Source organism: Bos grunniens, chromosome 15, assembly GCF_055505025.1.
Source record: "Bos grunniens cultivar Pamir isolate PY7600 chromosome 15, Bosgru_T2T1.0, whole genome shotgun sequence".
NCBI lineage: Eukaryota > Metazoa > Chordata > Mammalia > Artiodactyla > Bovidae > Bos > Bos grunniens.
The window spans coordinates 15925449-15938673 of NC_141179.1; the positions used below are offsets into that span (position 1 = coordinate 15925449).

A 13225-nucleotide genomic window follows, 5' to 3' on the forward strand; every position below is an offset into this window, starting at 1 on the left:
TGTCAAGTGCTGTTTTAAACTTCCAATGACTTCTCATTTCAAGTTAAACAAACTCAAATACTTGACATAAGCTACAAGGTCCTACATACCCCAGATCCTGCCTCCTGCTTTGTCTGCCCCAGATACAAAGGAGTGTCCGATAATTTTCTATCCTGCAAAAACAATACCAAGCTCTATGGTAAGTCTGTTACACAGCTGTTTCTTCCAAGTGGAAATCAGCTCTGGATCTCCCTTCTTGTCATTTGGGACTGGGAAATGTCTCCTGCTCTAGGAAGTATTTCCTTACCACTCGAACTAGACTTTCATTGCTGCACAGAATGTATGCCCACTTGAAACTGTCCTGTTCATTTATGTGTGGATTCATTTACTGGGATGTATCCACGACTTAACCACGTGAAATAGACACACAGCATTGAAAAGGCAGGGGAGAGTTAGAAGATTTTCAGATGATGGCTTTTTTATCCTATATTGGCTCATCTCTCCTAGCAACTTGGGTCAGACAAGTAGCAGGTGATTTCCACCAAGTCCTCATCCTTAATATATGGCTGCAAATCAAATCCCCCAACCCATCCAGTCAGCCTGAACCCAACAATCAACCCCAAACTCATTCATCAACACCACACAATGCAACAAGCTCATAAAAATAACTTTTACTTAAAATGTTTTGATACAGTAATTCAGAAAAGTGCCTAAACACCTCCCAAATGATTGAACAACACCAGAAATCAAGTCAGATGTTAACATCCTAGTTACCTTTAATATAGTTGCGAACAAATACTGGCAGAGAACACTTTTCCAATATATCAAAGACTCAAAATACCCAGTATACTTCCAGGAGCAACACAGGAGGGACCCTCCTGCAAGACTAATGACCTGCTAATACCCAAAGCTCTGAAATGTAAGTGTTGACCAGTCTTGAGGATCGTCCACACCCAAGAACAGTGGGGTACAAAGGCTTCTCCTAAGAGCAGTCATACTCGGAGGCCTTAGCAAGACGTTGGAGCCCACCGGCTGGGTTGTTCCATCCAGGGTTCCTCTGCAGGGCAGGGCTGCGTCTCATATCTGAGTCTTTGGAGAGGCTCCTCTTCGCCCGGGTCGGACAGTCAGCTCTGGAGTACCCCTTTTCCGAGGACGACGACGACGAGAAACACATCTGCCAGTTGGGTGGTGATCTGGAGGAGATGGACCTGGCGTCCGCGGCGGGGTCTGGCGCGGCTCCTGGGAGTTGCAGGCGAGCCGGGTTCCCCAGGGCGAGTGCACCTCCCTCCAGGCTCTCAGCTCCTGGCCGCCCGGCGCCGCGGGCTCGGCGTGGTTCACCACCGCCCGGTCCTGCCCGCGCTTCCACAGCTCATAGCGCTCGGGCTGCAGGATGCGCACGAAGGCGTCCATGGAGAAGGCCACCTGCGCCTCGCCGCAGCTGCACTGCGAGGCCACTTTGCCATAATCGATCCAGCGCGGGGTGGCGAAATTGATGGCCTCGGCGCAGTTGAAGCCGTGGTTGAAGCCCGAGTGGTAGCCGTAGGGGAAGGTCACCATGAACTCGCCCGCCTCCTGCGTGACCCGACCGAAGGGGATGCCATTGTCCCGGAGCACCGTGGGCGAGATGAGCGCCGCCTTGTGGCGCAGGAAGGCCTCGCAGCCCCTCGAGCTGCCCGGGAAGAGCGCGCTGGCCAGGCGTTCCAGGCGCCGGCCGTGCTCGGGCGGCACCGCGTACCAGGTCTTAGGCTCCCCGAAGTGCAGGAAGTTGATGCTGTAAAGGTCCATGTCCTCCGTGTGCCAGGCGAAGGCGGTCTTCCACATGCCGAAGTACAGGTAGGGGGTGTTGACGCCCTCGATGACCACCCCGCACTCCTGCTCCAGCAGGTCCTGGATGGTCCCCAGGCGTCCCAGGTTCCACTGCTTCGTGTTTTCATCAAATAAAGAGCCACTGATGTCCGCGCCGTATACTGGGGACTCAAAGAGGCGGGTTTTCCAATATTTTCGCTCCAGTTCCTCAAAATCGGAGTAGAATGGAGTCTGGTATTTTTCAGTATTTGCTAAGTGGCGGTACTCTGCCACGGTCATGGCTTTCTTCTTTTTGTGGTATTGAGTAAACACACCTGCCCGCCCAGAGACCACCTGCTGGAGCGGAGCGGCTATTAAGATGTCATCGATATCGTCGTAGGTCTGTCTGGCTTTCCATTCCTTGGGTGGCACTATCTTAGCCAAGCCTGCTCGGTGGGCCCCTTGCGATTCTATGTAAGCAATGTATTTGTTGAAATCCGCATATTCTTCCATGGTTGGGTGGAAGGTCATGATCTTACAACTTGGGTTCTGGGAACCAAAGTGCTTAGCCTGCATGGCTGCAGTATAATCAGCAGTGGCTTCTCGGGGTCTTAGGTATGCTGTGGGTACCTGAGAGTATTAGGGAGTAACCTCTTCCCTATGCTTTATTCTGTAGCCAAAGGAAAGAGGGTGTTTCCCAGAGGGGAAGGCTCCCTGAACCAAGTCCTGCCTCAGTCTGCAGCTCTGTGACTTTCTTTGGTTGGAGATGTAAGTGCCTGGGAGGCCTCCCTGGATTCACAGGCTTGAGTGCCTGGCAGTTTCTCAGCTCACTGTGCAAAAAGTGTCTTCACGGAAGTTTCAAAGCCAAACCTAAAGAAAATACAGAATATCTGAAGATGAGTAGATGACAAAAGGAACTGATTTAAAGCAAAATTTTATAGCAATCTTAATTTCGAAATCTGAATTTAAGGGCAAAAATATACTTTGTAAACAGGAATGTAAATTGGTGCAGTTATGGTACATACTATGGAAAACTGTAGAGAGGTTCTTTAAAATTTTATATAGAACTATTATATAATCCAGCAATCTCATTTCTGGGTATATATCCAAATGAAATAAAAACAGAATATCAAAATAATATCTGCCCTTCTAGGTTCCTTGAGGCATTACTCACAATAGCCAAGATATGCAAACAACCATAGTGTGCATCCATGGTTAAATGAATACAGAAGATGTGATATAGATATTTGGTGGAATACTACTCAGTGATAAACAAGAATGAAATTTTTCCATTCGCAATAGCATTGGTTGACATGGAGGGTGTTATTCCAAATGAAATAAGGCAGAGAAAGAAATAAAGTACAGATACCAATGTGCACATATAATAAGGATAATAACAAGCATTATCCTTAACAGATACATCTGAAACATTCCAACTAAAGTACAATTATTAAATTGCATTCACAAACAGATTATTAGAAATATATGGATCAACTAAGTTTCTGAACACTGATTAGCATACAATATCTATAGATCCCATATACAAATTAACATCAATTATGAAGTGAAATAGTAAAAAGGTTTCAATTCCTTTAATAACAAATAGATGCCTCCAAAGAAGAAGTCAAAATCATATGCATTTAATACTTGTACTTAAAATGCATAAAATGAGAATTTTACCAAGGGGAAAAAGTTGCTTTCTAATATAAAATGTCTTTTTCATCTTTGTATTTGAAAGGACAAACATCAAAAAAAAGTGCTTGCCTTCTGCTAATCTAAAACCTTAATTCCAAATGAGGAAACACTACAGCCCAGAAAATGGTTTCCTTGAAGAATTCAGCCTCTAAATAAAAAAGGTTGTGCTCAGAGTCTGGCTCCGTCTGTCCCACCTCGGTCTCAGCTCAGTCAGCACCACCCTAATTCTAATACCCTCAAATCCAATCAAAGTCTTTAATTTGATCCTACACATTTTTCAAGTTCCTTCTAATCGACTTACTCCTTACCCAATTCTAGAAACCATCTTATTTCCATTGGATCCCAGTTAACTAAATGAGGTGCTTTTTCCTGAAAATCTTTGTGATTTTTACCAAAAAAAAAATTAAGAAAAAAATTAGCTCCTTTTGTCAGAAAATAGTTTAATAATAAAAACACAAGGAAATGATATCCCAATGTATCTCTCTCTCTCACTCTCTCTCTATATATATGTATACAGTATATATACATATATAGTGACTTTAAAAAACTTGTAATAGAAAAAATACCTCTTTTGCTTACAAGCACAAATAGAAATAAAATGACATACCTCTGATCAACAAAATCCTGATTCCAATTGGAGCTATTCAAGGATTCAGAGAGACAGTGTTCTCTCAGCAGCTGGTCTCCAAATGCAGACCAATGTCCTGATGGCTCTGGCTTTATACCTAGGCAAAAGTATAATTTGATCAGGACCAATCAACAGTAATCATGGGATGAGGGCTCTGATTGGTCAACCCAGATAGTCTGTGCCCTTTTGATTTTTAAACCAATCAACAGATAACTGAGAGGTTGAAAATTATAAGAGTGGCACTTCCCTGGTGGCTTGGATGGTAAAGAATCTGCCTGCAGTGCGGGAGACTGGGGTTTGATCCCTGGGTTGGGAAGATCCCTTGGAGAAGGCAATGGCAACCCACTCCAGTATTCTTACCTGGGAAATCCCATGGACAGAGGAGCCTGGGGGGCTACAGTCCATAGGGTCGCAAAGAGCTGGACATGACTGAGTGAACACGACAAATTCATATCAGCTCACCATACCATCATGGTTATCCAGGCCTTTAAGACCTGTCTTGTATGTTCTTCTGTGTATTCTTTCCACTTCTTAATCTCTTCTGCTTCTATTAGGTCCTTACCGTTTCTGTCCTTTACTGTGCCCATCCTAGAAATTAATGAATGTTTCCTCTCTATCTCCAATTTTCTTAAAGAGATCTCTAGTTTTTCTGATTCTATTACTTTCCTCTGTTTCTTTACATTGTTTATTTAGGAAGACCTTCCTCTCTCTCTCTCCATGCTATTCTCTGGAACTCTGCATTCAGATGGGTGTATCTTCCCCTTTCTCCCTTGCCTTTCACTTCTCTTTCCTAGCTATATGTACAGCCTCCTCAGACAACCACTATGCCTTCTTGCATTTCTTTTTCTTTGGGATGGTTTTGGTCATTGCCTTTTGTACAGTGTTATGAACCTTCTTCCGTAGTTCCTCAAGTACTCTGTCTACCAGATCTAATCCCTCAAAACTATTTGTCACCTCCACTGTATAATCATAAGGAAATTGATTTAGGTCATATTTAGGTGTATGGCCTAGGGTTTCCCTACTTCAATTTAACCCTGAATTTTGCAATAGGAGCTCATGATATGAGCTACAGTCAGATCCAGGTCTTGTTTTTACTAATGATATAGGGCTTCTTCATCTTTGGCTGCAACGAATATTATCTCATTTCGGTATTGACCATCTGATGATATCCGTGTGTACAGTCATCTCTTGGATTGTTAGAAAAGGATGTTTGCTATGACCAGCATGTGCTCTTGCCAAAACTGTTAGCCAATGCCCTGCTTCATTTTGTACTCCAAGGCCAAACTTGCCTATTATTCCAGCTATCTCTTAACTTCCCGCTTCTGCATTCCAATCTCTTATGATAAAAAGGACATCTATTTTTGGTGTTAGTTCTAGAAGGTCTTGTAGGTCTTCATAGATCTGGTCAACTGAAGCTTCTTTAGCATTAGTGGTTGGGACATAGATTTGGATTACCGTGATATTGAATGGTTTGCCTTGGAAACAAACAGAGATCATTCTATCGTTTCTGAGATTGCACCCAAGTACTGCATTTTGGACTCTTCTGTTGACTATGAGGACTACTCCATTTTTTTCTAAGGGATTCTTGCCCACACTGGTAGATATAATGGTCATCTGAATTAAATTAGCACATTCCCATCCATTTTATATTGGATCATATGGTAGCTCTATTATTTTGGTTTTTTAAAAATACCTCCATACTGTTCTCCATAGTGGCTGCACCAATTTACATTTCCCCTCAAGGTGTAAAAAGGTTCCCTTTTATCCATACCCTCTGCAGCATTTATTTGTATACTTTTTGAGATGGCCATTCTGACAGGTGTGAGGTGATGTCATTGTGGTTTTGATTTGCATTTCTCTAATAATTAGCAGTGTTGAGAATCTTCATGTGCCTATTGGCTATTTGTATATTTTCTTTGGAGAAATGCCTACTTAGGACAAGAAGACTAATTTAGAAACCAGTTTATTGGTACCGCTAACCTGTATACTTAACACTGCTTGTCCTGATTGGGTAAGGAAAATTTTTCATTTTCTTTAAAAAAGCATAACACTTTTTTAAAAGATTTATTGATTTTACTTATTTATTTTTGCATGTGCTGGGTCTTCATTGCTGCACAAGCTTTTCTGGTAGTTGCGGCAAATGGGGGCTACTCTCTAGCTGTGGTGCCCAGGCTGCTCATCGGGTTGACTTCTCTTGTTGCTAAGTACAGGATCTAGGGCTCACGGGCTTCAGTCGTTGACATTCCATGGCTCTAGAGCACAGACTTAATAGTTGTGGCACACGGGTTCGGTTGCTCCAAGGCATGTGGGATCTTCCGGGATCAGAAATTGAACCCAAGTCTCCTGCATTATCAGGCAGACTCTTTACCACTGAGTCATCAGGGAAGCCTGGGAAATATTTTAAGTATGCAAGTAACCGAGTGAAAACATAAGGAGTACAATGGCAGCAATATTTGCTGAAAACTGCTTTTGTTTCTTTTTCTTCCAATCCCTCAATTTTGTTATCCTAGGCTCTCTAGGACATCTATATGCCAGAGAGGAGACTGTGATATTCCTGAACTATAACAAGGAGAACTTCTGTTTGTAAAATGGAAAAGAGCAGTATGAGCCAGGCTACTGTCTTCATAGAGACTTTTCAGAGTTCTTTTATTTCTCTGCACTACCATACCCACAACTGACCTATATTAAAGGACCAAACCCCCCAACATCTCAGTCACTAAAAGTTACCCCCTGCTCAAATAAGATCTACTGTTATGGTCCAAGGGACCTCTAGGGCTGCTACCTGCCCAGTAATTCCCGTCAGCTTCCATCCTGTGGTCCCACCATCTCAGTACAGGACCTAATCATCTTTTCAGCCAAGCATTTCACTGCCATCCTCCACTGTGCCTGGAATCCCCAAGCTCAGTTTCTCAATCTCAATTTTCCACAGAATACGCTACCACAAATTTGCCTCGCTGCATGGTGACAGGAATGAGACGTGAGCTTTTGCCATTCCTCAATCAGAACTTCAAAGAAGGCTTACTTGTTCATGACTGTCCCCTTTTGTTTTACATGGTGCTTCAGATTCCAAAGTCTTCTGGAAATTCTGTGGGGGCAGAGCTGGAGGGAAGAGAGATGTGCTTTGTATCTCTGAAATGTTTCCTTCTGCATCCAGTTTTCAAAATTTATTCTGTTTGGCCACTTCTGTGCATTTTCAACACTAAGGCCTGAGTCAATAACCATCAACTCTCACCTGTTTGGGGACTTCTCTGGTGGCTCAGACAGTAAAGAACCCACCTGCAATGCAGCAGACATGAGTTCGATCCCTGGGTCAGGAAGATCCCCTGGAGAAGGGAATGGCAACCCACTCCAGTATTCTTGCCTGGAGAATTCCATAGACAGAGGAACCTCGTGGGCTCCAGTCCATGCAGTTGCAAAGAGTTGGACACGACTGAGCGACTAACTCTCACCTGTTTTAACTATTTCTCTTGTCCCCATGTGGTGCACAGAACAACGGATGTGGTTATTTAAATATGCAAATTGTATCATGTCAAGTGCTGGTGTTTTTTGCTTAATATCTTTAATAATTCTTATTAAAGATATTAAGCAAAAAAAACCCAGCACTTTCTATTATCTGTAAATCCTTCCACAAAATGTGTTACAGTTCTTCAGTTTACTGCAAACATATCTTTAAAAAAATGTCAGCCCTACAGTTGAACCTATAATGCAAAGTTTTAATTATTGGCACTATACTAAAAAAGCACAATGGAAAACATTTTATTTAAATAAAATGAGGATAATATTTTACTGGGGAATACATCCAACAATTCATTTTCCCTCCATATCTACATCCAATAGTAGTGTTTTATAGGCAAATTTTAAACAAACACAAATTCTTAAAAAATAAGGAAAGCCATATTTTGCTCAGGGATACTATTATCCACATACCATACAGGTTATTTTATAGCAGATACTAGTCTGCTAAATTTCAGATGGCAAAATGCTAAGCAGTGAGTTGGGTATTGTCCAGCTAGTGGTTTCTTGTCATCCTGGAGAATCTGTCAATGTGTAATGATGAGACCATCTTGTCACCACCACTTCTCTTCTCAGAGGTGACTTCACTGTGACACAACATTCATATTCTTAAGATGCAAGGCCTAGCAAAAAGCCTCCCACAAATCCACTGCATATCACAATGTTCTGCTTGACAAATTCTGTTGCTTCTTCTATTATGTCATTGACTTCAGGTGCTACCTTATTTGCTCGGTTTTTAACCTGTCGTTTTGCTTTGTTTACATCTTTTCCCACTCTCTTCCAGTCGATCTGCACATAGCCACTGTGACTGGCAATCTGAAGGAGAAGAAAGCCACCGCCTACTGCAGTTGCTGCAAGTGTTCCAACTTTCTGGAACAAAAATCCGGCACACTAGCCACTCACTCCACCCATTACAATCTGGGTGGCTACTGAGTATTTTTCTACCATAGGTCCGGAACTGTGGCCAAACACTCGATTCCACCAGTGATGTCTTCTGGCATACTCAGTTAAATCCAACACTTCATAAGAATCATCATCACTTTCATATTCTTGGGGAGGGGGGTTCCGGGTCACCATGATACCGCTGGTGGCCTGTACTGAGGCAGTCCCAACCCGCCCGCCTCTCGCCCCTCCTTTAAAAACTGCTCTAGCCCTCAAGTGCTGTTTTAAACTTCCAAAGCCTTCTCATTTCAAGTTGAATAAACTCAAATACTCATCATGAGCTACAAGGTCCTATATACCTTGCACCCTGTCTCTCCCCTTTCTATGCCCCAGACACAAAGGAGCTTCCTTTCTATCTCTGTAAAAACAACAACCCCAAGCTCTATGTTACATCTGTTACACTTGCTGTTTCTTCCAAGGAGAAATCAGCTCTGGACATCCCTTCTTGTCATTTGGGACAGGGAAAGACCTCCTGCTCTAGGAAGTATTTCCTGACCACTGGAACCAGACTACGCATTCTGCTGTCTCATCCCACCCCTTTCATTGCTTCATAGAACATATGCCCACTTGAAATTCTTGTTCATTTATGTGTGGATTCATTTGTTGGGATGTATCATGACTTAACCATGTGAAATAGACTCACAACATCGAGAAGACAGTGGAGAGCAGGCACTCTTCGTCCCATGTTGGCTCATATCTCCCAGGTGATTTCCACCAAGTCATCCTTAAGATATGGCTGCAGACCAAATCCCCCAACCCAGCCAGTCAGCCAGAACCCAACAATCAACCCCCAACTCATTCATCAACACCACACAATGCAATAAGCTCATAAAAATAAGTTTTGCTTTAAATGTTTTGATATAACTATTCAGAAAAGTGCATAAAAGCATTCAGCTCAGTTCAGTTCAGTTCAGTCACTCAGTCGTGTCCGACTCTGCAACACCATGAATCGCAGCACGCCAGGCTTCCCTGTCCATCACCAACTCCCGGAGTTCACTCAGACTCACGTCCATCAAGTCAGCGATGCCATCCAGCATTACCACCTCTCAAATGACTGAATGAACAATCCCAGAAATCAAGTCAGATGTTAACTTTCTGGTTGCCTTTAATATAGTTGCAAACAAATACTGGAAAATAACACTTTTTCAATACATTAAAGACTCAGAAATATTATATATTATTATCTGAGCCTCTACTGACCTAATTGGTCAAAAGAGCTTTGTGTGGCAGAACCAAGGGATGGGTGAAAAGGAAGTAGGAGGAAGAACAGGAGAAAAGTTGGAGAGTATTCAAAACTCAGGATTCTTCAGAAGCTATGCAGTATCCAGAGTTGGCCCACAGGATGGGATCTGAGGTAGATCGGCTCTGGTGACCTCAGCAGGACCTAGTTCACAGGGTCACTAGAGTGTCCAGTGGATGAAGCTTCAGCTGGTGACACAGGAGTTAGCAGTGTCTGAAGATTCCAGGTTCTGGGAGAAAGAACAAACACTGGAGAATTGGGTAAGCACCATGGACCCAGCACTTCCAGGGGCAACACAGGAGGGACCCTCATGCAAGACTGCACATGTGCTCAGTTGCTTTGGTCATGTCCAACTCTTTGCAACCCTATGGATCCTAGCCCACCAGGCTCCTCCATGCATGGGATTATTCAGGCAAGAATACTGGAGTGGATTGCTACGCCCTCCCCCAAGGAATCTTCCCTACCTAGGAATCGAACCCATGTCTCCAGGGTCTCCTATGTTGGTAAGTGGGTTCTGTGTCACTGTTGCTGCTGCTGCTAAGTCGCTTCAGTCGTGTCCGACTCTGTGCAATCCCACGGATGGCAGCCCACCAGGCTCCCCCGTCCCTGGGATTCTCCAGGCGAGAACACTGGAGTGGGTTGCCATTTCCTTCTCCAATGCGTGAAAGGAAAAGTGAAAGTGAAGTCTCTCAGTCGTGCCCTACTCTTAGTGACCCCATGGACTGCCGCCTACCAGGCTCCTCCGTCCATGGGATTTTCCAGGCAAGAGTACTGGAGTGGGGTGCCATTGCCTTCTTCACCAGCCACCTGGAAAGCCCCCATGCAAGATTAATGACCTGAAAATACCCAAGCCTCTGAAATGTCAATGTGACCACTCTTGAGGATCCTCCACACCCAAGAGCAGTGGGGTACAAAGGCTGGGTTATGGGACAGGGCCACAGTCATACCTGCAGGCCTAGAGTCCAGGGATCGTTGGGGCAGGATTGTCTATCCGTCCCTCTGCAGACAGGGGTTGAGCCTTGGGGTCCTGAGCCTTGCGGTCTAAGGCAAGGCCCCTCTTAGCTCCAATGGGGGCAGTCAGCTCTTGAGTGCTTTTTTCCTGAGGGCGACGACGAGAACCACATCTGCCAACTGGGTGGAGGCACGACGCCACCGACGGACCTGGCAACAGCGGAGGGGTCTGGCTGGGCTTCCGTGAGCTGCTGCCGGCGACAGCGTCAAACTGGGAAGCCGAGCAGGAACCCCGGGCAGGCAAGGGTCGCAGGGACACGGCCCGCACAGGGGCTCTTGGGTCAGTGCCCTCGCTTGAGGACACGGGCTGACGCAGGCGGGCGGTGCGGCGAGGCGGGAAGTACTTGGGGCCCAGCGTCTGCACCTCCTTCCAGGCTCTCAGCTCCTGGCCGCCCGGCGCCGCGGGCTCGGCGTGATTCACCACCGCCCGGTCCTGCCCGCGCTTCCACAGCTCATAGCGCTCGGGCTGCAGGATGCGCACGAAGGCGTCCATGGAGAAGGCCACCTGCGCCTCGCCGCAGCTGCACTGCGAGGCCACTTTGCCATAATCGATCCAGCGCGGGGTGGCGAAATTGATGGCCTCGGCGCAGTTGAAGCCGTGGTTGAAGCCCGAGTGGTAGCCGTAGGGGAAGGTCACCATGAACTCGCCCGCCTCCTGCGTGACCCGACCGAAGGGGATGCCATTGTCCCGGAGCACCGTGGGCGAGATGAGCGCCGCCTTGTGGCGCAGGAAGGCCTCGCAGCCCCTCGAGCTGCCCGGGAAGAGCGCGCTGGCCAGGCGTTCCAGGCGCCGGCCGTGCTCGGGTGGCACCGCGTACCAGGTCTTAGGCTCCCCGAAGTGCAGGAAGTTGATGCTATAAAGGTCCATGTCCTCCGTGTGCCAGGCGAAGGCGGTCTTCCACATGCCGAAGTACAGGTAGGGGGTGTTGACGCCCTCGATGACCACCCCGCACTCCTGCTCCAGCAGGTCCTGGATGGTCCCCAGGCGTCCCAGGTTCCACTGCTTCGTGTTTTCATCAAATAAAGAGCCACTGATGTCCGCGCCGTATACTGGGGACTCAAAGAGGCGGGTTTTCCAATATTTTCGCTCCAATTCCTCAAAATCGGAGTAGAATGGAGTCTGGTATTTTTCAGTATTTGCTAAGTGGCGGTACTCTGCCACGGTCATGGCTTTCTTCTTTTTGTGGTATTGAGTAAACACACCTGCCCGCCCAGAGACCACCTGCTGGAGCGGAGCGGTTATTAAGATGTCATTGATATCGTCGTAGGTCTGTCTGGCTTTCCATTCCTTGGGTGGAACTATCTTAGCCAAGCCTGCTCGGTGGGCCCCTTGCGATTCTATGTAAGCAATGTATTTATCAAAATCAGTAAACTCTTCTTTGGTTGGATGAAATATCATTATGCTACAACTTGGGTTCTGAGCACAACTGGGCTTCATAGCTTCCATTAATAAGAAACAAACTGCCAAGTTTTTCTGTATATTCTGGATATGTGAGGATGCTGGAAAATGTTACTTTTTCAAAAACGGTTTGAAGATCTGTGAGTCAGAAGGAATGCCCAGTGGACTTTAATACAACGAGCTGATGGTACTGCTCAGGCCTGCTGCTTCTCCAGGGGAATCCAGTCTGGACAGAAGCTTTGATCAGGACTAATGGCTGAGCCTGCAAGTCTATGATGTTCCTCAGTTGACCTTTAGCTCTGTCCTCTTGAGGTATATTGAATTACCCAGTCTTGGACAGATATCTCAAATGTAGTGTCTTCAGGGTGGTATTGAAAACAAAACCTAAAAAAATATATATATATATATAATACAAAAAGGTTGAAAACTAATGTTTGGAAAATGTTAATAGAGAACTACAAATAAACTGTATCATCGAATATAATTGCATGCTCAAATAAAGGCTAAAATTTCACAAAACTGGCAATACAAGAAATGGTATTGATGTGGAACAATGGAAATTCTTATATTCTAGTAAGGAGAATGTAACTCATTACACTCACTTTGAAAAACAATTTGGACAGTACTATATTACTGAGTTTACCCTTTTGCTATGATTCAACTGTTACCACGTGCCTAGGATATGTGTATGCCTATGCACTGAAAGTCAAGTCCAAGAATGTTCAAAACAACATTATTTCTAGTAACTAAACACTGGAAAAGGTCAGTTTTCATTCCAATCCCAAAGAAAGGCAATGCCAAAGAATGCTCAAACTACTACACAATTGCACTCATCTCACACGCTAGTAAAGTAATGCTCAAAATTCTCCAAGCCAGGCTTCAGCAATATGTGAACCATGAACTTCTAGATGTTCAAGCTGGTTTTAGAAACGGCAGAGGAACCAGAAACCAAATTGCCAACATCAGCTGGATCATGGAAAAAGCAAGAGAGTTCCAGAAAAACATCTATTTCTGCTTTATTGACTATGCCAAA

The 13225-nt window shown here is 45.1% G+C and overlaps 2 protein-coding genes and 1 pseudogene across 4 annotated transcripts in view; all 3 read right to left on the bottom strand.

Moving 5' to 3' along the window:
• Positions 1–725: 725 nt before the first annotated feature.
• On the bottom strand, positions 726–4618 carry LOC147357351 (lysine-specific demethylase 4D-like). Its single transcript, XM_086338973.1, has 2 exons — positions 4067–4618; positions 726–2634 (listed from the first exon to the last, which is right to left on the bottom strand). Exon 2 carries the CDS (start codon positions 2338–2340, stop codon positions 1057–1059), a length of 1284 nt encoding a protein of 427 aa, XP_086195099.1. The 5' UTR covers positions 2341–2634; positions 4067–4618; the 3' UTR covers positions 726–1056.
• Positions 4619–7829: 3211 nt separating this feature from the next.
• Positions 7830–8677, bottom strand: LOC147357352 (FUN14 domain-containing protein 1 pseudogene; annotated as a pseudogene).
• Positions 8678–8910: 233 nt separating this feature from the next.
• Positions 8911–13225, bottom strand: part of LOC147357353 (lysine-specific demethylase 4D-like) — a 32281-nt gene continuing 27966 nt past the window's right edge. Inside the window, exons 2-3 of one of the 3 annotated variants that reach the window (XM_086338970.1) lie at positions 10730–12576; positions 8911–9596 (exon numbers count right to left, since the gene is read on the bottom strand). In XM_086338970.1, coding sequence (XP_086195096.1) covers positions 10738–12240 — 1503 coding nt within the window. In that variant the 5' untranslated portion in view covers positions 12241–12576 and the 3' untranslated portion in view covers positions 8911–9596; positions 10730–10737. Of the gene's footprint in view, positions 9597–9622; positions 10031–10729; positions 12577–13225 lie in introns of those variants that run through there. The other 2 variants (XM_086338969.1, XM_086338971.1) reach the window with 2 other exon arrangements.

Excerpts from the sequence above, each read along its gene's own strand:
- LOC147357351 (XM_086338973.1), bottom strand. The coding sequence starts at position 2,340 with ATGCAGGCTAAGCACTTTGGTTCCCAGAACCCAAGTTGTAAGATCATG.